This window comes from Pleurodeles waltl, chromosome 2_2 (genome assembly GCF_031143425.1).
Source record: "Pleurodeles waltl isolate 20211129_DDA chromosome 2_2, aPleWal1.hap1.20221129, whole genome shotgun sequence".
Classification (NCBI taxonomy): Eukaryota; Metazoa; Chordata; class Amphibia; order Caudata; family Salamandridae; genus Pleurodeles; species Pleurodeles waltl.
In genome coordinates this window covers 1,084,860,654-1,084,887,444 of record NC_090439.1, presented here as the reverse complement: position 1 = coordinate 1,084,887,444, position 26,791 = coordinate 1,084,860,654, and the positions used below count along the sequence as shown (strand labels likewise).

Below are 26,791 nucleotides of genomic sequence, written 5' to 3'. Positions count from 1 at the left end.
AAGCAAATTCAATGGTGGCAGTGACCTCGTATCCATTAATTCACACTATGGATATGCCACTGCACCAGACACATGCAGCTAAGCCTGGCTTACTCTAGACTTCTAATGTCACTTACCAAGCTCAGGTCCTGATCACCACTTACGGTACTTGTTGCCAGTCACGCAATAACCAACCACCTTACCTGCCCAAAAGATGAAAATGTGGCCATGCAAGAAAGTCTTTCAGTAAGAGTCTACCATTGCCCGTTTGCCTTTGGTTTCCCCTACTAGTCTCTTCCCCTCGGTCTGTTTCCTGCTGCCCCTTCCCAAGGACGGTCTTATTTCTCTAGCCCACTCTACTGGAAGCTGCTAGATTCTGCTTGTCGGGACTCCTTACGTACTATCACATTCATTTGTGCGGCAGAACTGTGACCTCCATCGCCTCTTAGCAGTGCCTGCCCGAGGAGTAGGCAGCGCAGTGTTTACAGAAGATAGGTTGTCTTACTTTGTGAGTGGCAGGAATGCCCCTCTCATTCTGTTGGTGCCAGTGATTGACTGTAGCTGTTCAGCGCACAAAGTATCCCAGTGTGGCAGGAAGGAAGCGTTGTACAGTGTCACTGGGTTCTTGAAGCCTTGTTTTGTCCTCAGTTATGTACATTAACGTGATAATGAAAAGTTGTCCTTTCTAGCAAACAGATTTGTACACTACAAGCATAAAAACAGGGGGAGGCGAGGGCAAATAAAAATGTGCGATGTTTTATTAAAGGACTGAGGCTGATGTGTTTGAGGCGGGCCTTTAATCACTTATTGGTGGTGCCAAGAGATGCTGGGTGTATCTCCAATGATCTCCAATGTATGTTTTTTATTCATGGTGGTTGAGGTTGCCTCAGACTGCTTTGTGGTCGCCAGTGAGGGTGGGGTTACAGGCTTTGCGCCTAGAGGACGCCTTGAGACATCTCACTAATGTTATTAAGTGGGTGTAAACCTGCAGCAGAGGTAAGTCTTAACGAAGGTATCAATCTGTCCATCCCCAGGCGATGTTTTGTTTTGACACACCACATTGCTGGATTGTAATAGATCCCTGTTACAGTCATTTAAACCCTGCATCTCAGGATCAGCTTGTGCACCGATCTGTTCGGACTCGCTGTCTGAGGCTTTCTTTTTTCCTTTAACTTCATGATTTTCTCACAAGAAAGCCCGCATCGATCCTGTTTTATCGTGAAAATAATTGAGTGTCTTTGAGGCGTGGAAGACGGCCTTGGAACAGAACGAAGAGGTACATAGCGAGGAGAAGGGACCAGCTCACACGCGGACACTGACACTGTCTTGCGCTTTGTCACCGCACAGCTCGTGGATTTGATCTCCTTCTGATGAAATCTCTCCTTCCTGTTTGATGGCAGCAGGCCGACAAGGAACACATCAAAGCCCCACGCAGGTCATGGCCCGGCTTGGCGGCTACTTCCTCCCTCATTCTGTTGGCAGCTACTGGGTAGGAGTTTTCAGTTTTTTTTAGTCCGCCTGCTGGTCAGGTGCTTAAATATTGCAGACTCTCTAGAAAGTCAATAACTTTACATCTTCCAGTTGCCATTAAATAAACTGGGACTATCTTGGCAGGTCCTCTGGAAGAGGAATCATGTTTACTAGAGTTGCCCATCAGGTGGTCTTGTAGATGCAGATATATAGAATCTTGAGATGTTGCAGTAAAAAGAGTTTCTGGGTTGACTAAGCGGGTGCTGATCTTTAGCAATCGTCCGACTTTATTTTAAGAATACATCCCTTCAGTAGGGCACTAGTCCAGCCTTGCTTTAGGTCTGACTTAACTGCACAGTTAACAGCGTGAAATATTGTTGCCAGTTCTTTAACATGTGCAATGAGTGAACTTTGGCTGCACCCAGAGCCCTGTATCTCTTTCACTTCATAGTTTTGACTGTGGTTTACCATTTCACCTCCTGTTGGGAGCTTCCATTGCAATGCATTGGAGACTATTTTAGATTTCAAAAGTGCACTGAATACCGAGGCTTTACCTTTATTTTTTTTTTATTTTTTTTTATTATTGATGCCCTGAAAACTGAAAGCAATCCTTTTTTGTATCGTTATTTATTTTTTACATTGGAGATGATTTTTATATAGTTTAGTTAGAATCAAAATTCATGTCTGACCTCTTGGTTTGACCAGTTTTCGTTTTGTTTGTGTTTCTCTTCCACTGATTTTACTTGTGTTTTAGTGCCTTATTTACTTTTCTTCATATAGTTCAGCCTTATCGCTCCTTGTGCTGGTCCTCAGAGCTTAGGGCCACACGGGTCACCACAGCGGCCTCCTCCTCTCGACGACTGTCTCTACTGTACCATGTTCCTTGCCTTTTCCCAGTGGCCCACCTGGCATACGGGTCACATCTACACTTTGTACACAGGCTACGACCCAGTCTTCACAGCAGCTCCACCTGGTGTTCGGGGTCACTGACTTCAAATCTGCACACGGGCAATGACCCGATCAGTGCAGCAGAGTTCATGCCTCACTTCATGGCGGTCCTCCTCTGGCATATATGGAGCACTGACTTTAACCTGTACACAGGCAATGACCTAATCGATTTAGCAGTTGTCTCCTCACACCTCGATACAGGGATTCAGTCATCAGGATTCCTAACTGGACATCGCTCCTTCTAAGGCTCACCTCTTCCTCACATGGCATACTGGTCTTGGCTCCAGGGACAGGTGATCTTGGATTCCCTGGGTGATGCCTCCTCACCCACTTGTGAGTCTGGCAGGCTTTTTTTCTCCAGCCCTGGTTACTGGCAGAAATCCTGCAGAACTTCTCTTCACACAGCCCGACTGGCTGCTTGACAGTTTACAATTTTTGGGGCCTCAAGCTCCCTTTCTTGTAGTTCGTTTCGAGACCAAATGTGATTTAGAGTCAGAGTCTTTGAAGTTTATTTTGTAAGTCTGCTTCCTTTTGAAGTGCCCTCTCCTCTGCCTTCTTCCAGAAAGTTGTCTGCCACAGTAGGAGCGACTCCAAATTTGATTGCCCCATAACACAGGAGTGACCAGAGGTTTACACCTGGGTGTGAGCCACAGTGATACGTGTATCAAAAGGTTACCCCCATGGCCTTTGTCCACAAATCTGTCAGGGGGGAGGGAAGGGATTCCTTTACCTTCTCCTCATCCTCACGTTCCTCCAGCCAGCCCTGGGTCTCCAAAAATGGAACCCAGAATCTTCCATGTTATGTACCATTCACAGGCACAAATACTCCCAGCACATGTATAACACACATGCAGTGCACAGCACTACAACTCATGTATTGTACCATTTACAGGCACACATACACCCAGCACATGTAGATAACATGCACGCACTGCACAGCACTGCGTCATCCCTGGATTGCGGCATTCACAGATACACATACACCCAGCACTTGTACAGCACACAAGCGGATGTAGGCCAAGGGTCAGTTAAGCACACAGAAGCAGAACTTTAGATAAGTAAGCCTGCAAGCCTCATGCCAGTGACACAGGTAAGAAGGCCTGTTCACTCCTCAATACACAGTACACTGCTACCACTGCATTCTGTGCTGCTTAACTCTTGGCAAAGGCAGTAGCCTTTCACCACTATGAGGGTAACACTTTGGGCACCCTTCCCAGTCCGAAAAGATCACAATCCGTGAACCAGGCCTCTGACATGGTGCACATGCATGATCCGTGTTTGCCCCATGACAACAGAAATGAACATCAACAATCCAGATATAATTACAGTTGGGGCTCTCAGGGCAGGGGTGCACGTCCATCACCACACAAGGGACCTTTCCGTCCTAACAGTGCTGCTCATGCACCCTGATGTCAGTTCCTATATTTCTGCACCTTCAGACATGGATCTCAATCTTTTTTTTTTTTTTCTTTTTCATGACTTCTACAATGAATTCCAATGTGCTAGGGAGCAGTGTCTAAACCCAAAACAATAGGTTTCAAACCATGCTTTGTCTGCAGAAAACAGATGTCAGTCAAGTACCCTCAGAAGGTGTGTCTCTGTGTGTCTGAGCTCCGACTGTGACTTGAAGTCGTACAGTAAAAGGGTTCTCATGCTTCCAAAGGTCATCCAGTACCAGAGACAAAGCTGTAAGTCACAGAACACAAGAAGTTGCAGTAATCAATTAAGGCCCACTCCAAGGCCTTGACTTGGACCCGCTCCAGAGACTGTTCCCACGAGCGATCATCTTGGCTCTCAAAGTCCTCTGGTAAGTTAAAATTGAAGTCCAAGCTCAAGCATAAAAAAGTGAAGCAGAATTTGATCCCATCCCGCCACTCTGAACATAAAGAGAAGGCTCAAGTACGTCACAGTGTTGCATGTAAACCTTCAAAGACACTGGTCACAGAGCAGTTTCCTCAACTGATCCTTATGTGACCCCTAGTTCCCTAGGCAATTGAGAATGCCTTAGCAGATTAAAGCCTTCAAGGAGGCCATGCTGCAGACTGTTTATATGGTTCGGTTCATCTGGTGTGTCTTTCAGCCCCACAAGGGCCCTCAGTCAGGTTACTGTTGGCAGATCCATCTTTGGCACTGATTAACCCCTTGGGACCCATTACGGGCCCTGTACTGACACCTGTACAGATTTCATTTCCAGTTCCGAGACATGTTCCCTTCCTCATCGACGTTGGTGCTGACATCACTGGTGCCGAAAGAGGATCCGGTATGGATACAGATGTTCTAGGCACCAAATCGACTTCAACTCTAACTCTGCCAACATCATGTTACAAAAGTGCAACCGGTCATTATGCATTGTGACCTGATGCGCTTAACAGGGTGTACACGCCAACAGAGGCTCCATTATATTTTGGGCTTACACTAAGAGCAAGTGGGCAGCCCAGGATGTGAATGGTGATAAGGATGGCTTTTCCATCCCTCACTACACAGATGATTCTTTCTACATGGATTTTCAAGAGGCCTGTGGGCTTGACACATTTCGTGAGGTAGGACTTGACTCTGCACTTGGACCACGAAAGAAATAAATTGCCTTCTCTGCAGTAGTGTTACAGGGGCAGCTGAGGTTCTAGTTTAACAGCTGCCTTCAGTTGAGACCAAAATAAATGTCCTGAAAAAGCACCTGTCACCCAAGCCATCTACTTCAGTGCTCCCTTTTATCGAAGCCTTCACTGATACCTTGATGGCCACTTGATTGAAGCTCTGCTCCTGCCCCCTGTAAACAGGCAGGTGGCCAGACATCACAGACTAGCTTCTAACAGTCCTGGTTTTCTTACCAAACATCCCACTTCGGAGAAACCTGTGGTCCAGGCCTCAACCAGTAGGGTGAATCTCAAATAATTCCCCAGCACTCCAGATAAGGAATCAAAGAGGATTGAGGCTTTTGACAAGAATATGTTTTCCTCCACCAGTCTGGCATTGTATTAAGTAAATGTTATCTGATTACTGGGTTATTATGCACATACAATGTCCCAAAGGACCTTATGGTCTCTTTGGCTCAGACACTTCATGAGGGACAAGATGTTTTAAAATATGTTATCCATACTGGTCTAGACACAACGGATTGTCTGGGGAGTGCAGTCTGCACCTACTTGTCCTTCATTGACATGCGTGGATACATTCCACAGGCTTTTCCAGTGATATATGCTCATGCCCTTTAAGTCCCACCTTTTTGGTGAGAAGGCAGATTTGGTGTTTAGAATGCCTTAAGGAAAGTAGAGCCCCTGCACATTTCTTGGGTCTGTTGACCCCGGCTAAGCTGTTTTCACATCACTTCAAAAAGTTCAGAAGCTGTTCCGGAGGGCTGGTGTACAGGCAGAGACAGTCTTCCCAACCAGTACAGCAGACACCCCAGGTCTCTTGAGGTCTTGTACGTGGGTTTAGCAGATAGGGCCCTGGTCAACAGAGACATCAGTCCTCCCATTCCTCTTTCCATGCTGCAACAGCCATCAAACCACTTTAGGGGGGGGGGGGAATCATTCATATCGTCCCAGGGTGGTCACATCTGACAGGTGGGTCTTGCAAATAGTTCAACATGGCTTTGGATTGCCTTTTCTTTATGCTAATACCAAATATTCCCCCCATATCGGAGTGAATTTCAGATGAGAACTTGTCCATTGTGCTACAAAATGTGCAGGCGTTTCTTTCCAAGGGTGCTATCACACGGGTATTGGACTCAGAAAGACGAGAGAGTTGTTACTCTCACTAGTTCCTGTTGTGAAGAAGTATGGGGCTCTATTTTGGATCGTAGGCCTCTAAATGCCTTCTTGCAGAAGGGACAAATTCAAAATGCTCATGCTGGTCCTGAATGGTGTCATTGGGCCTGCAGGGACTGTATTTTCGTATACCCATCCTACAGTCTCACAGACCTTATCTGCATTTCAAGCTAGACCAGGAGCATTTTCAGTTTGCTGTACTCCCTTTTATCTTCACCAGCGCCCCTTGGGGTTTCATGAAACTGGTGGCAATAGTCACTGCAAACCTTTGGAGGTTTGGGGAGGGATACCAGTCTTCCCGTCCCTCAACAATTCACTTTTGAATGCTGGCATACCACAGTCTGCTGTAGACCACCCCCGGAAGATGGCAAACCTCTTCATATTGGGGTTCACTGTCAGTAAGCCAGAGTCACATTTGATTCCTTCACATAGGCATTCATTTATTGGTGTGATCTTGGACACAGTGCAGTTTTAGGCCTTTTCTCTGCAGAAACACTCCAGAACATCCAGACTAAAATCCAGATGTTCCGTTTTAGGTCCTGGATCCCTGTCTAGACTTCTTGACCTCTTAACCCCATGCATCCTTCTTGTCAGTTAAGCAAGGTGTCACATGTGGGCTTTACAGTGGAATCAGAAGTTCCAGTGGGCTCAGCATCAAGGAAATATGACAGATGTCATCCGCATCATAATTCGCACTGGTGCACTTTGATTAGAGTTAGACTTATGGCAGGCTCCTCCCTTCCCCACACAGAACTTAGTGGCGATGAATACTTCCTTGCTGGACAGGGAAGGTCTTGTGGGGAGGTGAAAATCAAGGAATTCTGGTCTCCAGCTGAAGTCCTGCTCCACATAAACTTGTTGTAGGTGTGATACATTTGTCTGGCTCTGAAGGTCTTCCTGCCAGCCATCAATGGAAGATTGGTCCAGGTTCTCACAGATGACACCTCCGGCATGTGGTATTGCAGTAAGCAAGGCCAGGAGGAATCCTGTGCTAGGTGGCTCCTTGCCTCTGGTGTTTGTTGGAGTGTCCTTGCTTATCCCTGATTGCATACAAGCTGAGCAGCCATTGTCTGGCGGATCACAAGTGACGTCTACATCCCAAGGTGGCACAGGGCATCTTCCAACAGTGGGAAGAATCCTGGCTAGATCTTTTTGCCACTGTCAAAAATGAACAATGTTAAAAATGTTTGCGCAAGAACACTGTTTATGTGATGCATTCTGAGTGGAATGAAACACAAGATTCCTGTACGACATACCACCCCTGCCTTGCTTTCCTAAGTTCTGGAAAAGAGTGACCGGGCACAAGTCATACTTATGGCTCTGGATTGGGCTAGGAGAGTGTGGTACATGGAACTTCTGAGCATGAGCATCTGTCCTCTGATTAGGCTAGATCTTCTGTCACAGAAACAGTTTGGGGTCCACCACCCAGTGCTGCGCAGTCTGCACCCCAAGACCTGGCTGTTTGAGTGAGCAGCACGCTCGTAACAGCACCTTGAGACCCTATGGGTAATAAGCTGCACTATAGAAGTATTGATTGATTGACACCTACATGTATGGAGTTTGAATTGTGGCAATTCTCGGAGTTTGAACTACTGCCTCAAGTGGTGGATGTTTTCTTTGCCACCAGGCGCCATTCACAAAATCCATTTTTGCAAGGCGTGAGACAAAATTGTGGCCTGGTGAGGCACTCCTAAGACTGATCCCTTTCAAGCAATACTTTTGGATGTTGTTCTGTTCGTTTTGTCTTTGGCTCAGCAAGGCCTTGCAATGGGCACCATTAAAGGTTATTTGTCTTACCTTTAGGCCTTTCTCTGTTACCCGACCAACCGTCCTTGTTTAAATCACTTGTGGTGAGATATATTGAAAGTTAGACAGGCATGTTCTCCCTCCCAAGCCTTTTGTGATGTCTCAGTGGGACCTTAACTTGGTTTTGACGTTACTTATGTGTACGTCCTTTAAGCTGAAGCATCGCTGGTTGCTGCGTCACTTTACTTAAAAGACAGTCTTCCTCACTGCAGTTAAGTCAGTTCGTCTTATGAGTGAACTCCAGGCTCTTTCACTGCAATCATCATACAGCACCTTCTTTCCGAATAGGTTGGTGCTGAGGATTTGGGTGGCATTCTTGCCAAAAGCCATGACACTCTTCCACGTTCGACAGTCCATCCTTCGACCAGCATTTCTTGCTCTGCCTTACCTCAAAAGAGGAGAAGAAGCTCCATCATTGGGCTCCAAAAGGGCTTTGAGCTTTTTCATTAGTCACACCAAGGAACACCATGTGGACTATCAGGTTTTATTGGGGTTCTTTTGGGAAAAGAAAGGGAACGCTGTGCAAAAGAGCACCATTTTGAGGTTGATAGTCCTCTGCATTAAGATCTGGTATGCAGTGGTGAAGAAGCTTCCCCTGGAAGGTCTGAGAGCCCATTCTGCTAAGGCTGCTAACACTCCTTTGGCTCGTGGAGTGCTTGTCTTTATCTGCCAGGCCACAACATGGGTGTCATTGTATATGTTAATAAAGCATTACTGCCTTGAAATCCAGGTCAACAGCGGGGGCACTGCTCACTCGGTCCTTTAGGACTTTTTAGTCTAAGTCCATTTAAGAGACCCTCCACCTGGGGAGTTACAGCTTTGGTATCTATTTTTAGGTCAGGAATATGTGGTCGGAAGTATCCATCGGGAGGACGAGTTGCTTACTATAAGTAGTGCTCTCTTTAGTGTATACTCTAACTATTCCTCAGATTCCTCATTGCCTCACCGTTCTGTGGATTGGTCTCTTTTTAGTATCTAAGAAGGTGCCAGGTTAGTATTAAGCACACATATACCAACATTTGTTCACGTTCTGTAAATAACGGCCCGAAAAATAAGAAAGGGCTGTCAGCGCGCAGAGGTGGAGCTTATATGCCGCCTCGATCCGTCATTTCTGGAGCCGAACGGAGCCAACACAGAGCCTCACTGCTGAAGGAAAGTTTCCGATCTAGTGTGGTGCGTAAGGAGTATTCTAAGATAAGGAATCTGCAGTTAGAGTACCCATCCGAAAGAGTGTTAACAAAGGAAAATAACTTGTTCCTTAGGCAGCTCCCTTCAGCCACTGCCGCCTTATGTTTTTTCATGCAGTACAGTTGCTTTAATGGGCTGTCCATCAAACCTATAACATTTCGAGGATGGTTATAGTGTCCCCTTTCTGTTGCCATTAGGGTAAAGTGATGGGGATAAAGTTGTTTTTTGTGTTGTTTTTTTTAGTAGACTGCTGAACATCCTGACCTACAGCTTCTAATTGAGACCCAGTGTGTGTTCTTTGATGTATTTTCTTTGCTGACATGGTGACATTTAAGTTGCTGATTTATTGTTTTTTGTAAAGGAATAGCTTGCTGATAAAATTCCTGTGCTATTCGCTAATCGCCTTTACGCATTTGTTTTACTTTGCTGCTATGATAACATACTGTTGGATTCATGGCTTTTATTTAAACGATGCATAGAAAAAACTGGCCCTTTGTCAAAAGTATTTATGATTTTCTTTGTAGAACAGCTGCATGCAAGACACAAAACCTCACCCAGATGTTACCAGATAATTCACCCAGGGGGGAAAACACAGAACTATCGTCTTTGCCAGTGCTTACATTAATATTGTCTTTAATTGCCAAATAATTCCTAAGATAGTATCCTTTGTAAGGCCTCCATCCTTCTTGTTCCTACCTTTTGATAGTCCTCATATTTAGAAGAGCTGGTTGCTTGAATGTACTTTCGTTCTAGCGTTGAACTACTGAGGAATCAGTTGGAAAACGTGAGAGATTCCTATTGTATTGTAATAGTATTTATATAGCGCTTACTACCCTGACGAGGCGTCGAAGCGCTTTTCAGTGAGTAGTACGCTACTCTGGAACCCAACAAGAATTAGTGATGGATTAGTATCGGAAATATGAGTACAGTTTTAGTATTATTATGAGTTACTTTGAGCCGCGGATATGAGAGTTTGTTAGATAGTGCAAATTGGCTTGTAACACATGGTTGTAAACCGTCTCTGGTGGCATTTCAATTGTACTCTTCCTCTTGGTGAGAAATTACGGTTCCTATATATTTTCCTGCCCATACAAACTGTAATTGTGATTGACAATTTTTTTGGCACAGCATAGCCAAGTGGGCGGCAGTGAGCTTCCCAGACAACAGTAACAAACAAAATGGAAAAAGTGGCAAAGAAAAGAAAACATAGGCGAATCATTTGCGAGGAGAAAAGACAACAGTGGTCATTTCTGGAATGTGATCAGAAGAAGATTATAGTCCTATCTTTCCTGAAAGTGAGTTCGAGACTATTCCAGTAAAGAAGGCGGCCTGCCTTTGTTTGAGGTCTTGGCCCTCAGTATTTCTGAAACGACACAAGACTTGCTTCAAATAACACTGGAGGGACCTTCCCTGGTAGTCTTTTAGCTCCGAACATGAATTAAAGATGGGTATGATCTGTTTAGATTTTTTTTTTATTCTTGTTACTAGTTTTCTAACGCCATACAGTATGGTGCCTATCAAAGCAGGAGAGCATGTCCGAATACTTTCACGATCTTGTTATTTCCCAAATAACTCTTTGCAATGTACATTTTTGGCCCATCACTGTAAAGATGTAGCCATGAAACCCAACACCTCATCTTTCATCTTATACCTGCTCCTAACGAGCTTTATGATCATAAGGATACCACTGGGCAGGTGGTCCTTGTTTTGACATTCCCTGGGTGCTGGGGAATAAATTACTCCGATTTTTTTTTTTTTTTTTGCTCTTTTAACCAGGCCTCAAAATGTCAAGGGTAGGGCGAGTGATTGCATGAACAGGTTGCCCAGATATGTGTCAGAATATTCTAGTCAAAAATAACATCTGAGATAAATATTTGGTCTCAAATATAATTTACAAAACTATCACTTGGATATAGATGTTCCATTATTACCTTCGATTTTGCACTATTTGTTTTCAGCAATATTTAGGATGCAATATTTTTGTTAGAGGATATGTGGAATGTTCTATTCTTCTACCACATCTCTTGAACCTTGGATGTCTTCACAAGGAAGGCCATGGAAACTGAAGAAAGTGAATGAGAGAGCGAGAGAGAGAGACACACACACACACACCCTTTCACTCCTCCCCTGATGTTCCTTCTACTGCCTCAATGACCTCAGAAGCAGCTTCATACATTAGGCAATTCTTAATTGGCATCCATACTCTCAACATATCCTAAATACTGTGCAGCCTGGCTCCCTTTTGTATGTTGTGCCATTGCTGAGAGGTGTGTCATCCATGCTGCAGCTGTTGTTTAAACTACTACTAGATCAAGATCATCTACAACAATGAAAGAAGTAGTTCTACACTGTTGCTTGATTTAGGCAGCAGTTTAATCAAATATTTTAGCACAGCTGAAATTGGCAATCTCAGTTAAATTACCTGAATCAAGTGTAGCCAGAATTCTCTTTAGGTAAGGCACCTAGACCGCTGATTCTACAGTAATCTTGGGTAACTCATATTCGGCTCTTATGACCATATTTTTTGCAGGTCTTTTTCCATCATTCTCTTGCACTGTGTGGATAGAAGGAAACACCGAGTGATATAGCTCTATGAAAATGTAATGACATCGGAAGTATGTATCTACATATAACTGGAAATTGCATTTATCACGCAATTAATGAGAAAAATGGCTACAGGAGGCTACTGCGGTCACACGTTAAGAACACAAGAACACCTTCTTAAGTTCTTTTTGGGGTTTATTTCCTTGAGAAGAGATAGAAAAGATGCCCTGTCCACCGGCAGAGAGCACTGAGCCATCATCCAGGTAGCAGCAATCCGGGGAACTCTGACATGTTCACCTGATACAGCCCAGCATCATTCGTGGTCTGTGCTTGCCTGGCTGTACCTGGTGTTGCAGGTTTTGCTTCTCATTACCACAATTAGATGTCGGTATCTGAGTTAGAATACTTCGAAAATATATATAAACACATATAATAGTTGTTGTTTTTTTTCATCCTGTTCATTTTACTTATGTTTGCTACTGCCAGAGTATTCATGATTTTGTTGCGATTTTGCTGAGTATGTTTTGATTTAGGGTGGTGTATAATAAAGACGCTGAGTGATCGATTGAAACCGCACACTAATCTGCCGAGTGTCTGGGAGGACTTATTTTCTGTCTTTACATAAGCCAGTTTGAGGGAGGAGTGATGAGACACCTGCCTATTTCCTGTGCCCTGCTGGTCTCGTAGGTATATCTGTTCTGGGAAACTAGGGAAATCTACCAGGTGTGAAGAAAACCTTTGGCGTGCCTCAAATGTTGGTACACAATCCACAAGTCTTTGGTGCCAAGAGTTGTCACTCATCTAAGCTGGGATGTCCACTAATTATATCTATCAGTAGTGTATAGTTCAGTTTTATGTGGCTTATTATCGAATATGTGTATTGCAGTCTGGATCGGAGGCTACCTGTCTAGGGCGCGTAGCCTGAGTGTATTGGCCCTGGGCCTTCACATGTTCACAGAGTTCCCTCCTCCAACAACTTAGGTCAGGGCACACAGGACGATTGCGGGTTCAAGGCTATAGCTCTTTTAGGTAGAGTTAAAGGCAGAACTTGAAAGGTTCTATCTGCCCGGCCATAGAATTAATAGCTCTGACACCCCAGCCCATCATAGATAGACCACTGTCAGACCCATTGAGGACAAAAAATGTGTGTGCTATGTGACAGCACATGATCAGACATAACCATTTTGGGCCTTAGCTCTGTATTGAAGAAACATTGTGCATAAAGCACTTTGTTACACATGCTGAATAAACCTCACCATAGGTGTTTTTGTATTCAAAGAGCTAGAATCTGAGATCCAATAACTATAACCTCCATACCCGTAGAGCATTTCGAGTTATGACATCCTGCATCCAGTGAGGATGTCCTGCATCCAGTGATGAAAGGATGTCGCCTCGGTTATCAGCAAGAGGGAACTCTGTGCCACTGCGTGGTCTTAACCTGGCAGATATCAGAAAGCTCGTGAGATTCAACGCATTCTTTGAACTGTTAAATAGCCTTACTATGCACGATTTTCCTTTGGAATGAGAGGTTGTATCTGGAGAGGTTCCTTCTATTGAACTGGATTTTCTGTCAACTCCATAATGTCAAAAAAGATTCTTAAGAGCCGCCTTTGAATTGACTGTGAATTATTATGCATGCTTGCTCAAACTTTGCAACCCCGTCCTTCACAGAACTTGATGGATAGATGGATGGTCATGGAGTTGGCAACTTTTCTTCTGACCACAAGCGTTTTGTTCTGTGGTGCATGCCTCCGTGCTGTACTGAGGAGGGACCCTCGTCTCCGCTATTCAGCCATTCTTCAGAGGTTCATAGCACTGCATGCTGAACTGAGCAGGGGCACGCCTTTAGGCTGTCAACTTGAAATGTAATTTATTTCTGGTTAAGCATCTTCTAGCGGCCTGGCTAGCTAAGAAAAGGAAATAAAAACAAAAGTAACATTAATTAGTGGCTTGCAAGGAACAGCCATATTTCTTTTGAAGAGTGTCAGTCGATGTGAGGGGCTACTCACGGAGGGAAGCGGGGGCATTTGCGTTTCCTCTAGGTTGTTGACTGAAACCGGCCGCGTGTGGCGGGAAGCCTGAGAGCGGCCGTTGTTATCGGCGGATAACAAGCAGCGCCATTGACCCTGTCACCTCTCGGATGTGTTTATCAGCGACAGCATCGCGGGGCCTTGTCGGGGATGATGGGAGCAGCTCGTCGGTCCCCATGAGACAAGGTGGCGGGCGGGGAGCGCGCGGCCTTGTTCTCCGGGGCGCTAATTGTATCCCTGTTTGGCGCCGCACAACCTGCCCCCAGCCCCCGCCTCGGAAGGGCATGGCAATTGTCAAGCAAGCTGGAGCTCATTACCAGATATCCGCAGATAACGTCCCGCCAAATCTCGTCGACAGAGGAGGGTGTATTTTTAATTCAAAGCCGAGCCCTGCCACCGTCGCTGATGAGATTACGCTGCTGTTTCATCTCTGTCCGTGTGTTCCGGTGTATATTTGATGCAAAGATACACTGCGTTTTAGTATATAGTGTTATTGCTACGCCGAAGTTCTCATCAGCAGAGTACGTCCGCTGAGGAAAAACTTGTTACCCGAACAGGTACGCTTTGTTGTGTAAACTATTGTCACAGACTTCTTTGATAAGTGTATACTACCATATTTCGTGAAAGTGCAGTGTTTATTTTAAATGATTTCTGCAGATTTACGACCCCCATCGCCTGCCCTCGCAGCCAGTGAACTTTTTGCAGGGGCTAAACGGGGAGGACATGAGGTGTCAGCCGAAAGGCCGTTTGTGAGTCGGTGAAACCAGGAGTGGGTGCCCGGCATATTTGTGAAAATACACAATTTTGTTTTCTTGTAGCAAGGCACGTTTTTCCTGTAGCCCGTGTCCTTAGGACGCAGAGTGGAGGCCTGGTCTACATGGATTTACAAGGTTAGGCTCTGTGCTGTACCCTCTTGGGCACCTCAGTACCATTCCCCTTTATGGTCACCCACCATGCATTTGCCAAGGCTTGTTCCCTCTCCAGAGCCTTACCAGTGTTATCCGTCACAGTTCACCCTCCGTCGTGCTTCACAGTGGGGTTTGCTTATGCGCAATGACGGAATGTCATTTGATAAAGATTGGCCCACTATGGGGAGGTACACAACAATACGCCCATGTCGCCCATATTCTGCTCATGACCTCACACGTGACATTGATGAGATCACAAGTGAGATCACAGGCATCTCTGTTGTCTGTGTATACATGATACACAAAGTAGTTCTACAATGACATCAATACAAACATAAAACACGCTTTTTTGAGGCCCAGTTTGACATTTTATTCTCAGTCAATCAAGAGTACTACTATATGCGAAAAAAATACATCTTCACAAACACACAATGTGAATTTTCTCGACAAGCATCCTTAAGTTTCTTTGAATAACTTAGAGAATACCCTTGGCGAAAATTTGGAACGGATTGGAAGCCTCTGAGCACCAAGTATTATACTCATTTTGTAATTTTCTGTGAATTTTGATTGGTTTGCCTCCGTTGTGAAACATTCTCTGTGGCTTGACAGGTAAAAAAAACATGCAAGACAAAAGTTTCATGGCCCTGAACTCACGTTTTGTGCCATGCAGCCTGGATGTTTCTCCGGGGATGCTTTCAGGTTCGGTGGGTCTCCGTGTCTGCATTGCACAGTCCTTCTGGCCCCTCTTCTTTTGAGTCCTTCCTGAGGTGTAGAAGGTAGAACACAACTGATGCTGTTTGCTCCAGATTGGCTTGGGAGGATTTGGTAAGCCAATCTGTTTAAACTCAGCACTCCTCCACCATCTTCCTCTCCCAGAGTCAATAGACTTATGCAGGCGATAGGCCAGGTCCTCCACCCCCATCCTCTAACTGCAGCTCCAATCCTTAGGCCGCGCCCTGTGCCAGCCGCTATGCAAGCTGCTAGGTCATCTAACCAGCTGCACATGACTTTCGGCCATGTGCATCAGCCGCTGGGTACGTTCCCAGTGTCAGCCCCATCTGCCGCTGAACCAGCTGAGCATGGTTTGCGGTCTGACAGTTCAGGCTGAATTGTGCCAATTGGGCCAGGGCCATGACTAATTTGCATATGGCAGGTCTCTAGCTAGAATTTCACAGTGGGAGAAAAATGATGGAATAGAATGCCACTCCAAGTGATCACCAGTGCCTGTAAGTTATTCAATCAGGTACATTTATGTTTGATGTTGTTGTATGAAAATAAAATAAGTAAAACTTGTTTGTATCCTTTCTTTCAGAGTGATATGCTTGATGTGAACCAGATCATCAAGGAACTGGCCTCGATGGTCTATGAACAAGGAGACACAATAGGTATGTATCCTCCTTCACTTATGCCTGGCGGTCGCCTTTTCTGGACTGATGACAAGAGCTCTACATAGAGTCTCAGTTTACCATACTAATCAGATTACAGGACAGTGATGGTTACTGTGAATCTGCAGGTCATTCAAGTTACAGTCAGTGAACTTTGATGGGAAATTTGATAGATTGAAACACGTGTGATACTTTCAGGGCTCAACTAGCTGTCCAGGATACATGGCAAATCCCCAGCAGACTGGGCCCGGGCAGACCTTAAATAGGCTGGCCCATGGCGATGGGTTTGAAGGACCCGTAGTCTATGCAGCCATCATGGAGTGGCAAACTTTTTTCTCTCAGGTGCATACATGAATACCGTCAAAAAGAAAGAAGACTAATGGGTACTTTTACACTCTCTGAAGTATTGCAGTAGTTATTATTTCTGTTCTGCAGTGTCCGTGAAATTCCTGCCTTTTTACTCAGTCTGTTTGGAATATTGTGCTGTTCATGGGTAGTAAAGTCCCATATTAAGACAGTTTAACTAGAATGAGATAGAGGGAACTACATAAGGTCTTTGAGGGAGTCGCAGAAATATCAAACTTTAAATATTTTTGACAGTAGCAGTTGGGTTCCAAAAGTCAACTTCATATTACAGAATTCACCTTGTAACCTGGAATGAGTTATGAACACATCAGTATGTATCATGAATTCTGACTGCTTTCCCTGCTCACTGGTGTGGCATATCTATATCACAATATCATCTTCTCCCCAGTGGCAGCAGGCTGTAAAGTGCAAAGCTCTTAGCACAAGCAGTTTCAACTGGTGGTTTGGAGTACTTTTCACCTCTGTCATCAGAGGAGGCTCTCCCCAGATGGGACCCCATGTGGACCGACCAGTTAATTGCAGAAAGACATGACTGAGAACAAATAAATCCTGTTTCTCCGAATGTATTGTAAATGGTGGTCAATACAAATTGAGTTCATTTAGTTCCTGGCATAAGAGTGCCAGTGGTGATGGTACTAAATTCTTCAGTCAAAGCAAGTATTGAAATTTAAATATTACTTTTCTGGCAAATACTTTTGCTACACCTGTGTTAACACATAATTTCATCCTTTGCGGTTTGGAAAGGTATGTGGCGTCTGAGGAAGTTGAGGACATGACCAAGGAAAGTTCATCATGGTCAGAGTCTGCTATGGGAGTTGGAAGGCATGCTTGAATTATTCTTACCTACTGGCAGTACCTCGAGCCGCATTCCAGTCCATTGTTTTTCCTTCACTGTGCCACTCTGGACAGAGACCAGCCTCTCTACACATCAGGCTTGGTGCTGGTAGTTTGAAGAGCACCATTTGTGGTTTCCAGTCGTGGCACAGACAGGTGTGGTATCTAGGAGAGTCACCTAGCTGTTTAACTGGCACGTATACTGTAGAGAGGAAAGCAAAATGGCTTTATTTCGGTGTCAGACTCCTTTATCATCGATTCCATTTTTGACCAATTTGTTACAATCTGCCGTCTCTTCTGGCCTCTTGTAGTAACATCCTAAGAGAGCTGTTTACTGCAGCCCTAAGTGCAACGCCGAACCACGAAGTGTGCGTACAAATTGTGCCCTTTTTATAACTCGTTCCCAAAGAGGAGCATAATTTGACTATACCTGCCAAAATATTTTTTTATTTTAAAAATGACCACCAATTCAGTACATTTGGTTATATATTGGTAGTTTGTTGATGGGTGTAGCTGTTTTCCTGGCTGCTTTTTAGAAATGTTTTTTCACGTTGATTCAGAATGTATTGGTGCCTTCTCTCCAAATTGCTGGGTTCCCTTTGATTCTCGAAATAAATGTGTAAATATTAATCCTTGTTTTGCTGCCAACTCCAGATTTATTACCAGTATTAACAAGATGTTTTCAAAACCCCTCCGTCCATGAGTAGTTCGTGTTTTGCCTAGCTCCGCCTTCCTTGTTTGCCCTTGTTAGAAACTTGCTCCCCAGTAATAGTAGTTTTTCATATTCTAAATGCACTCAGTTGACCCTCATCCCTCAACCATGCTGGACTGTAGACAATTCTGGTCCATCTTCAGTTGGACTCTAAGCTGTGTCCGGGGTGTAATTTAAAGGCTAGCTGTGGAGTGAACAAAGGAATGTTTGGGAGTGTTTTTGGGCTGTATTTCTTTTAAGCAAAAGGGATTGCTTCCTGCTAGTGGGTCCTCGACTAGTCAATACTAATAAGCTGACCACACAGGACAATACCTGTTTCTTTGAGGAGTGAAAAGAGCTAGCTTGTAGAGAAAATTCATGAAGAAGACAAACCACTATTTTATTGTAGTACGTAAGAAGTTGTGCAGGAGTGGCCAGAGGGATCTTTCACACGGGCTACTAAAATGAATGTGTCTCGATTCTTTCTGAGAGCGGATATATAAATTATCGAAATGTACATCATTTTAGCGAAACAACTGATTAGATTCATGCCTCTTTGTTATCTCCTGTTTGTAGGCGTCTTCCAAATAGTTTCTGATTTGTAAATCGCATATAGACCTCCAAATTCAAGGTTCAGAAAGAGGAGAAAGACGAATATTTGATTCAAAATCCTTGACCACCAGTGGAAAGAACTCCACGAGTGAGCCAACGTCTCTAGATGCTATCCTTTCCCTCTGTTTTATTAGATATATCGCGCGGTGAAATGCCTGTACGCGGCTTCTGCTGTTACTCTGCCCGGTTATTCAGTTTTACAAATTTTAGTTCGTGTTTTTATCTTTACAACTCTCCCGCCATTGCCAGTCTTCCGCCAGGAACTTGGTTATGCTTCTTTAAGAAGAGGAATATCTCCTTCGTCAAGGTCATGCCAGAGGACTCCTGGATGAACTAAACATAATTTCTACTCTCAGTACTTGATCACTTTAAACTAGATCCGTTGCCTACAGCCAAACCTGGACCATTGTAGGCTCAACCAGTTCCTGCTGCTCAGTATTTAAAAATAGTGGTCCTGATTCAAGTTTGTCGACTCACAGGAGCATGAGCATCTGGCAGAGCTGAAGACAATCAGGTTGTCCTTAGCTGGTCAACACTTCAAATGCAATGATATTGATCCATGGATACTAGAGTTCTGTGACCGTACCAATCAGCGGTTACCACTAACCTTAAGCCCCAGAAAAAGCTGATCTGTAATTTCCTTAAGTTCTAAATATCAATAATTCAATAAAAGCACATTTGTGTATGGTTATCAACTACTAAGGCTACTGCTTGAGCATAAGATCTTCATTTATCTGTCCTTACAAGAAAGGATCAAACATATGCAAGTTTGGTCTGGCTTATTCTGTGCCTATGGGATCAATGGCCGATACAGTGGAGCATCACTTGAAGTAAAGCTTAAATGGGGATGGAGATGAAGAAAATTTCCCCTTACACCCACTTGCGCTTTCAAATGTGACATTTGTATCGACACCATAGATTATCTGAGATTACACTTCATCTGGGCAGTCTAAAACTTTAAACTTGGCCCTCCCTCCTCCTCGCCATGCCAGAAACCATCTCCTGTGTTTAGTCTTGTCTGCACATCTCTGCTATATGATTTAAGAATGCCAACTAATTGTCTGTGTAGAACCACAACATAAAGCGGTGCAGATGGAGCTAGAATATTTTCCTTGTCACATGAGAATGTGTTTTCACTATTCAAAAACCAACCCAGTTTGCTTTATCAGTGCTGACTAGATGCATTACAAAGTCTTGAGTAAGGTCCCTCCTCTCACAGAAAATACGAACATGCACAGTTTTCAGGCTGTTTTTCAAACAAGAAGTATTTTTCTTTCAAATATTGTATGTGCCGAAAACATGTTCACAATCGTTTGTTGTTTAAAAGAAGAAATGGGAGAGCTGCTCATCCTTTAAACTTGTGGCACAGATTGTAAGCGCATTGATTATTCGCCTTTGTACTGGCCTTTGTCAAGCATGATGGCACCAAGATGGTTTTTCATTGATTATAATTGGTTTTCATGATCACACGGCTGCTCCATCCCCCTCCAAGCCCTTAGTCCTCATTGCCAGACATAATGAAACACATTTTTGAAAATTCTGCAGTAGGATGGAGTTTAACTTTGAGCTCATCCAATGAACAATTTTGCAATCTATGTTAATCTTTAAGGAAGGTGTGAAACTGTATTTTCTAGTGCCTTCAGGCACCACTCATCGTGGTTTGGAGCACATGGAATCAGTTTTTCTTCACCATTGGCTCTTTTAAACTTGCACGCTTGAATGATTCCCTGTCGTCGACCTATCAGTTTCATGTGATGTTTAAAAAGCAGTATTAAGAAACTGTCTTAGTAACAACTTCGAACACTCCTACTTTATTAGCTCAAATCACGTCATAAGAAAGTTCCCAAACTTCAGGGAATGAGGCGAGAGTGCACTAAACGCCACTCCTTCGGAGGGCACTGCACTTAAGATTGCTAATGTGTCGGATGAGAGGGAGTACCTCTAACGCACTGCTTAGAGATTTTTCATTCATCGATTTTCTAACTCATTTTTCACGTGATTTAAACTTATTTGGTATTAATTCGACCTACGGCTTTGGAGCTCTTGGATAGTGGAAGACTTAAAGGTTTTTTGTCTGACAGAGGCTGAATCACTTCAGAAAAGCACTTTTCAGAACATGTCTCTCACGTAGAAAGAATGGATGGATCTGCATGTTGACTGCATTTACTGCTCTTACCCACAGCACAAACCCAAAGATTGAAGGATGTTTCGGGCGTTTTCAGCAAAAATCCTCAATGACCTAGGCGGCCGATGGCTCGGACGACCAGTTCACTTCTGTTTCTGCGTTCTCTCAGTGCTCCTTCTTGGAAGCTAAACTTAGATACAAAGGGGAAAACCAGCTGATAAGCTTTGTCTGAGGAAACCACCATCTGCCTTAGGGAAACCCCCAATCCTGTCCCCCTCAAAAAGGGCTGCAAAAAGTTCGACAAGAAGCCACATTGGCCATCATAGTTTCTATAGTGGTGAATGGCAAGACTTCAGTGCTGTATGATTGGCAGCCCCATCGACAACAGACCCAGATGATTCCAGGCCAACCTTTCCAAAGGCAGTGTCCGCATTTTCATTGTTAACATCTCCAGCTGATGCCGCCTCATCAACATATGTCCTATCGTTGACAACTCATCATCTGCTGTCAAACATAACATCAACGTATCTGCCATTGACAATCACAACACCAACAACCCATCTACAGGCGCTGATGCTGCGGTCCTCTTCACCACCCTAGACAATCCCAGTGACTCAAACACTGCCAGCTCCAAAAGAAAGTCTCTTCTTTCCTTTAGCTCCTGATGATACATCCCCTAGCAAACTCCTACCGCAGTCTACTGCTTTCCCCCCACCTCTGTCACAGCCATTACCATAGCCAGGCCATGTTCTGCAAGTGGAGACACATTCCTCAGAAAAGAATCCTGAAAAGGAAGCAGAACTTCTCGAACACCCACAGGCCTCAACAGATTATTAGGGCCACTGTGCGGCCCCCGCAATCAGTGCACTCAACTCTGCCTTCTGTAGACGCTCCTCTACACAATATAGCATTATTCCTCTCACTAGTAAGAATGCTATGAAGCATTTTGACCTGCCAGTCCCAGTTAATGACTCACTCGTTTTGCTCTATAATTTTGTCTGGAAACCATGCAGACTCCAGCCTTCATATCTGCTATCGTCCCAGGCATGATTTAAAAAAGAAATGGTTCCTTGCCCAACAGCCTGCCAGAGTGCTTCAACAGACAATCAATACATGCTGCACAATACCACTCTTAAAGTCCTTCGTCTTGTAACGCTACACTGGAAAGGGTATGCAGTAAAATAATCAAGTTTGGAAAGAAGTCTCCACTCACAAACACACTCACGAAAGCTGCCAACTTTGTGGCCAAAGTCAGCCACTGCAGTAGCCAAATGTTCATAGACATGGACCTATACCTTGATATATCTCCATAAAGTGAAAGGGCTTTCACAACTGTAAAAGAGGGTGTAATATACTTGACAAGTACTGGCCTTCAGCAGATGTCAGTCGTAGTAGCCCTTAGATAGCAGGGCTGGCTTTGCACCACTTTGTTCAGGCTTGAAGTGTAACACCAAAAGCAGATATTATGACCGCTGTTAGACCTGACGTCTTGTTTTGCTGAATTTGTTTTCATTGGCATTAGGTCTCTGCACTTTTTTTATGTCCTCCTGTTACCTCGACTAAGTACCCTCTTGATCTGAACTTCCCCTTGTGCTAATATCGGGGTCGTCTTTAGTTAAACTTGTGGACTATAAAACTTTGCTGGTATCTCTTCAGCCAAACTGATCAAGAAACATGATAGCCTTCATCTAATTTCAAACAGTTTCCAAAATACCCCATCAACTTCGTTTTTACTCTTATTATTCTTGCTGTCCAATTCCCTAAAATACCTCACTGACTTCCACCAGGGGGTGAGTGTTGACACCACTTTTTGCATACCTCCCTCATCGCCAGGAGAATTAAGTAAAAGATCAGCTTACTTTGTAATTTAGAGGGACGCACTACTCCATTCTCTCGCTATACCATATCAAACATAATCAAGGGCGGTCTTACCGCCACGTTTATTCCCAGGATGTCACAGATTGTCTTACCCACACTTGACTAAAAACCTTCCCAAGTCCGGCAGCTAGCGAACATGTGGACGTCGTCCGCCTCCCGGACTCATTGCCTACATCTGGAGTCCTCATCTCTTCTTATCTTGGCCAACTTCAGCAGGGATGAGTAGGCTTTCTGTAGGGTGAAGAAGTGGTTTCTCCTTAGTGCAGCTGATTTAGTCACAGAGTAAAGCATACTCATTGATACTTGCCATATTTCTTCCAACCCCACGCTTGGCAAGGATACATCCTAAAAAAAAAAAAAGAAAAGTGAGGGTATTTCATGCTTTCCTCTGCAGATTTTAATAGATATTGATATCAACATGATACCTTTGCACCATATCACTGCTAACAAGTGCTTAAATGCTTGTGCTCTCTACCTCAAACATGGTAAAATTGGCCTATTCCTAATTGAATTTGCTTGTAGGAACCTAGTAAATTGTACTACTGTATCTGGGACCTGTAGGTTAAATAGTACAAGTAGGCTTGCAGCACTCATTGTGCCATCCTCTAAAGTAGTGTTTTAAAACATGTCTCAGGCCTGTCACTGCAGCCTGTAGTGCAGTTTTAAATTGTCATTTGGATCAAATAACCCTTTCGCCAGGCCTAAGCCTTCCTTTTCGTCCATATGTCTCCCTTATTTCAAGTTGTATCTAATACATTTTCATAGCATTGCTTTTTAACAATAACCGTGGGACTCTGTTGTGCTGACATCAAGAACACTCCGCCTTTATGTCAAGCTTAGAAAGTACAGTGAAACAAGGCAGTTTGTTTAGTGAGTCTTCTATGCGGGGTAATTGAAAGTGTTAATCCAGCTGGCCTGCTTAAGTGAGCCTAAATCTACACAGCCTTTTAACATTCCAACCTTCTTATGGGTAACAACTTGTGGAGATACCCAAAATGAGGAATCTATAGGTTCTCTTATACCCTCCCAGACCGTCTTTTTTTATTTTACTTGACACATCTTTTCTCACGAGTGGTACATTGTGTAGGTGATGCTTTATTGGAATACTGTTACATTTTATTTTGATATCATGAGCTAATTCTTTGAATTTTGCCAAATACTCTTCAGGAACATTTTCTAACATATCTTGAATAGTTGATTCAACATTGTGTATGTTCAGCTGGTTTGTAGTTTTCATAGGGGATTTGCACTTATTTCCATCATTTTCAAGTATGGCTAATACTTGTTCTTCAGCACCTGGCTTAGGATCAATGTTAAATTTACCTTGATGCAGCCATCCCCAAAATATCTATTCCCTTCTTTGCTATGTATATTTTCCTTCTATTACTTTGCCTTGCTAAATATTTGAGAAACAAAATAGCCTAACATTTTCAACTTCTGTCCTCTATAAGCGCTAGGGTGCACATCACACTGCAATAATCTGATAGCATGAGGCCTTTTACAATAGAATGTGACATCTGACAGAATGGTGATTTTGGAACCGGGATCCGAAAGTAATTTCAGATCGATACCATCAGTTTGTATTTCAATATAAGGATCATCATCTTCAATGTAAACACCATCTAGATTCGAAGTGCCTTGATTGCAATTTGTATTTACATTCTGAACCTGAGACACATGAGTATCTATAGCAGCTAACACTAGTGTATAACCACTTTTTAGCCACTTTTAATCACTTTTTTATGTTCTTCTTTACTCATAGCTACTTTAATCAAATTTTTTCACAGTTTGATGTGCATACTCTTGGAACATGTATTTTTCCCACATTTTTTCTAACTACTTTAAGCGCTGGACATATTTTTAGTACTTGCTAGATGTGATATATTTCCACATCTATAGCACGCAGGATCTTTGGTAAGAACGATTTTGGTAGATTGTCTTGAACTAGACAGTTTAATTTAATTAACATTACTTATATTATCAACACATGAATGTAGTTGTTTGGCTGCAGATTTAATGAGTTACACTGATTTTACCAATTCATTGGTTTAGATAAAGTGGGATTTTTCAATTCCACTAATTTTTCCTGAACTCTTTTTTTCAAGGCATTTGGGAATAAGTTGACCTCAGATGAGCTGATCTCTGAAATCTTCGAACTCACAAGGCACTGCTAGAATCTGCAAAGCAGCAATGTACAATTATTTTGATTCATTCGGCTGTTCTCTCAAGACAGATTTTTACCTGGGCACCACAATACTTGGTTGAGTATCAAACTGTAACCCTGCATGTATTATGACATCTTGGAATTACCTGAACTATAATCACCTAGAAGATCTCCGAGATCCATCTTCGGTAATGGAAAGTTGTCGAAGCTACTTAAATTCAAATTTTCCCTCAAATCCAAAATGATGAACCTGTAAAACAAAAATTGTTTTAGGGCACAATTTTAAACCACCAGTAGCTCCAAGATAGTTGATAAATGCATGGATCTATATAGCCAAAAACGGAGAAGGTGGGTTGACATATTTTTGCATGATGCACCAAACAAAATGCTGCATTCAGGTCCTTCGGGAGTAAGTATTTAGCAGAACAGTAGATGAAAATAAGAGTGTAATCCCTTTAACACTTTAAAATTAGATGCTAGTAAAGAATGGAATGTGGCGAGGGGAAAAAACACTGATAATATGATGAGCAGTAATACTTACAGAAATTGAAAGCAATCAAAGATGTGAGAATCCGCTCGGTTTCGTGTACATGCCTTTAGAATGCACAGGGTACACAAGAAAATGCGCGATTATATAACTTCACATTAAGTTTGTGTATAATAATTGTAACACCAGTTTAACCGGTCAGATGCAAGGTGTACCGCCTGCCCGGCGTGACGCAGACAGTAATCCATTTGAAAGCAGTAAACATGCTTGTTTACTAGGGAGCGTGATAGTACTGAGGCATCAGCCTAGGCGTTTACGGGGGGGGGAGTCTCTGCGGGCACGTGGATGTAGGTGTTTCAGAGGAGGGTTCACTACTCCGGAAACATGTGTGCGAGTGTCCATAGCTATTGATGGGTATTATCCCACCCCCCCTCACCGCTAGCCCCGGTAAAGTAAGGGTTTCCTCAGTGCTGCATATACAAATGATCACAGATCTGTGAAGCTGTGGTAGCTGACAGGTCGACGGCACTGTGCAAGTGGTGCATCAGGGAGTCCAAAACCCCAGGGCAGGCCGTGAAATGGCGTGGGTACGGCCTGGAGCAGGTCATCACCAGTTTATATTACAAAAAAAGCGCAGGCACTTCAGGATTACAAACTCAATGTGTATTTTCTCCTGGGTTTTACCACCTTGCAGGTCTCCCTCAGGCTCTTGTCAGCTGTCATTGCACCAGCGCGAGGCGCTCGGATTTCATGACGACCTGTGTAGTGGTCTCGCGCTGCCGGAACCAGACCATTTGAACAAAGTGGAGACATGACATGCTCCTAGATGCTAGGGAACGACTCGGGCTTGTTAATCTCTGAAGGGATATGCTGGAATTTGTGCATGTATGCCATGTGGCAAGGACACTGACTTACACTTGCTTGTTAATACAGAAAAGCATCGGCAAAGCCAATCAGCCACTTTTATTTATTTTTAGCGTGAGGGATCCTCAAGGGGAACAGAAAACACGGCAGTTCTGCATCTGGTGCCCTGTATTTTAGCTGCCTCTACAATCTGTAAATTAATTTTCCAGTAGGGGCTGGTGGCCCTGAAGTAGCACAGGCATGGGACATAATGCTATATCTGCCCTCCCATTGTGACATTCCTGAATTTCAGTGGGTGTTTTAGGATAGTAGTTTTCCAGAAATAGCCAAATTAATGAGTGTCATTTTAGGACCACTTTTTCCGTATGTCCTTGTAAAGTTGGAGTCTTTACATTTTGTTCAATTGCTGTTATTTCAGTAGTTGTAATCACAAAAGCTTGCTGAGTCTGCCGTGCGTGCTGCGTGTCTCTCCCCGACTTCGATCCCACACAACGAACTTCGAATCTGCTCACCGGACACGGAGGAGACACGCAAATAACAGCCTCACACAAACACAATGGTTTAACAATAACTTAAATAACAACATAACACATCTTTCCCCTTAAATAAAATTTTTTTAAAACGAAGAGAATATATAAACATTATGAAACAAAATCACAAAATGTACTCATCCAACCATTTGGGTTTTGATTAATTCTTTTACCTATGCGACTTGTACCTTCCTTGTTATCACCTCTTTTAGGAG

At 43.6% G+C, this 26,791-nt stretch overlaps 1 protein-coding gene across 3 annotated transcripts in view; it reads left to right on the top strand.

Annotated features, from left to right (window-relative positions):
- Positions 1–26,791, top strand: part of TSNARE1 (t-SNARE domain containing 1) — a 738,845-nt gene that overhangs the window by 630,393 nt on the left and 81,661 nt on the right. For all 3 annotated transcript variants that reach the window (XM_069220840.1, XM_069220841.1, XM_069220842.1), the window contains one exon: positions 15,953–16,025. In XM_069220840.1, coding sequence (XP_069076941.1) covers positions 15,953–16,025 — 73 coding nt within the window. The remainder of the gene's footprint in view (positions 1–15,952; positions 16,026–26,791) is intronic.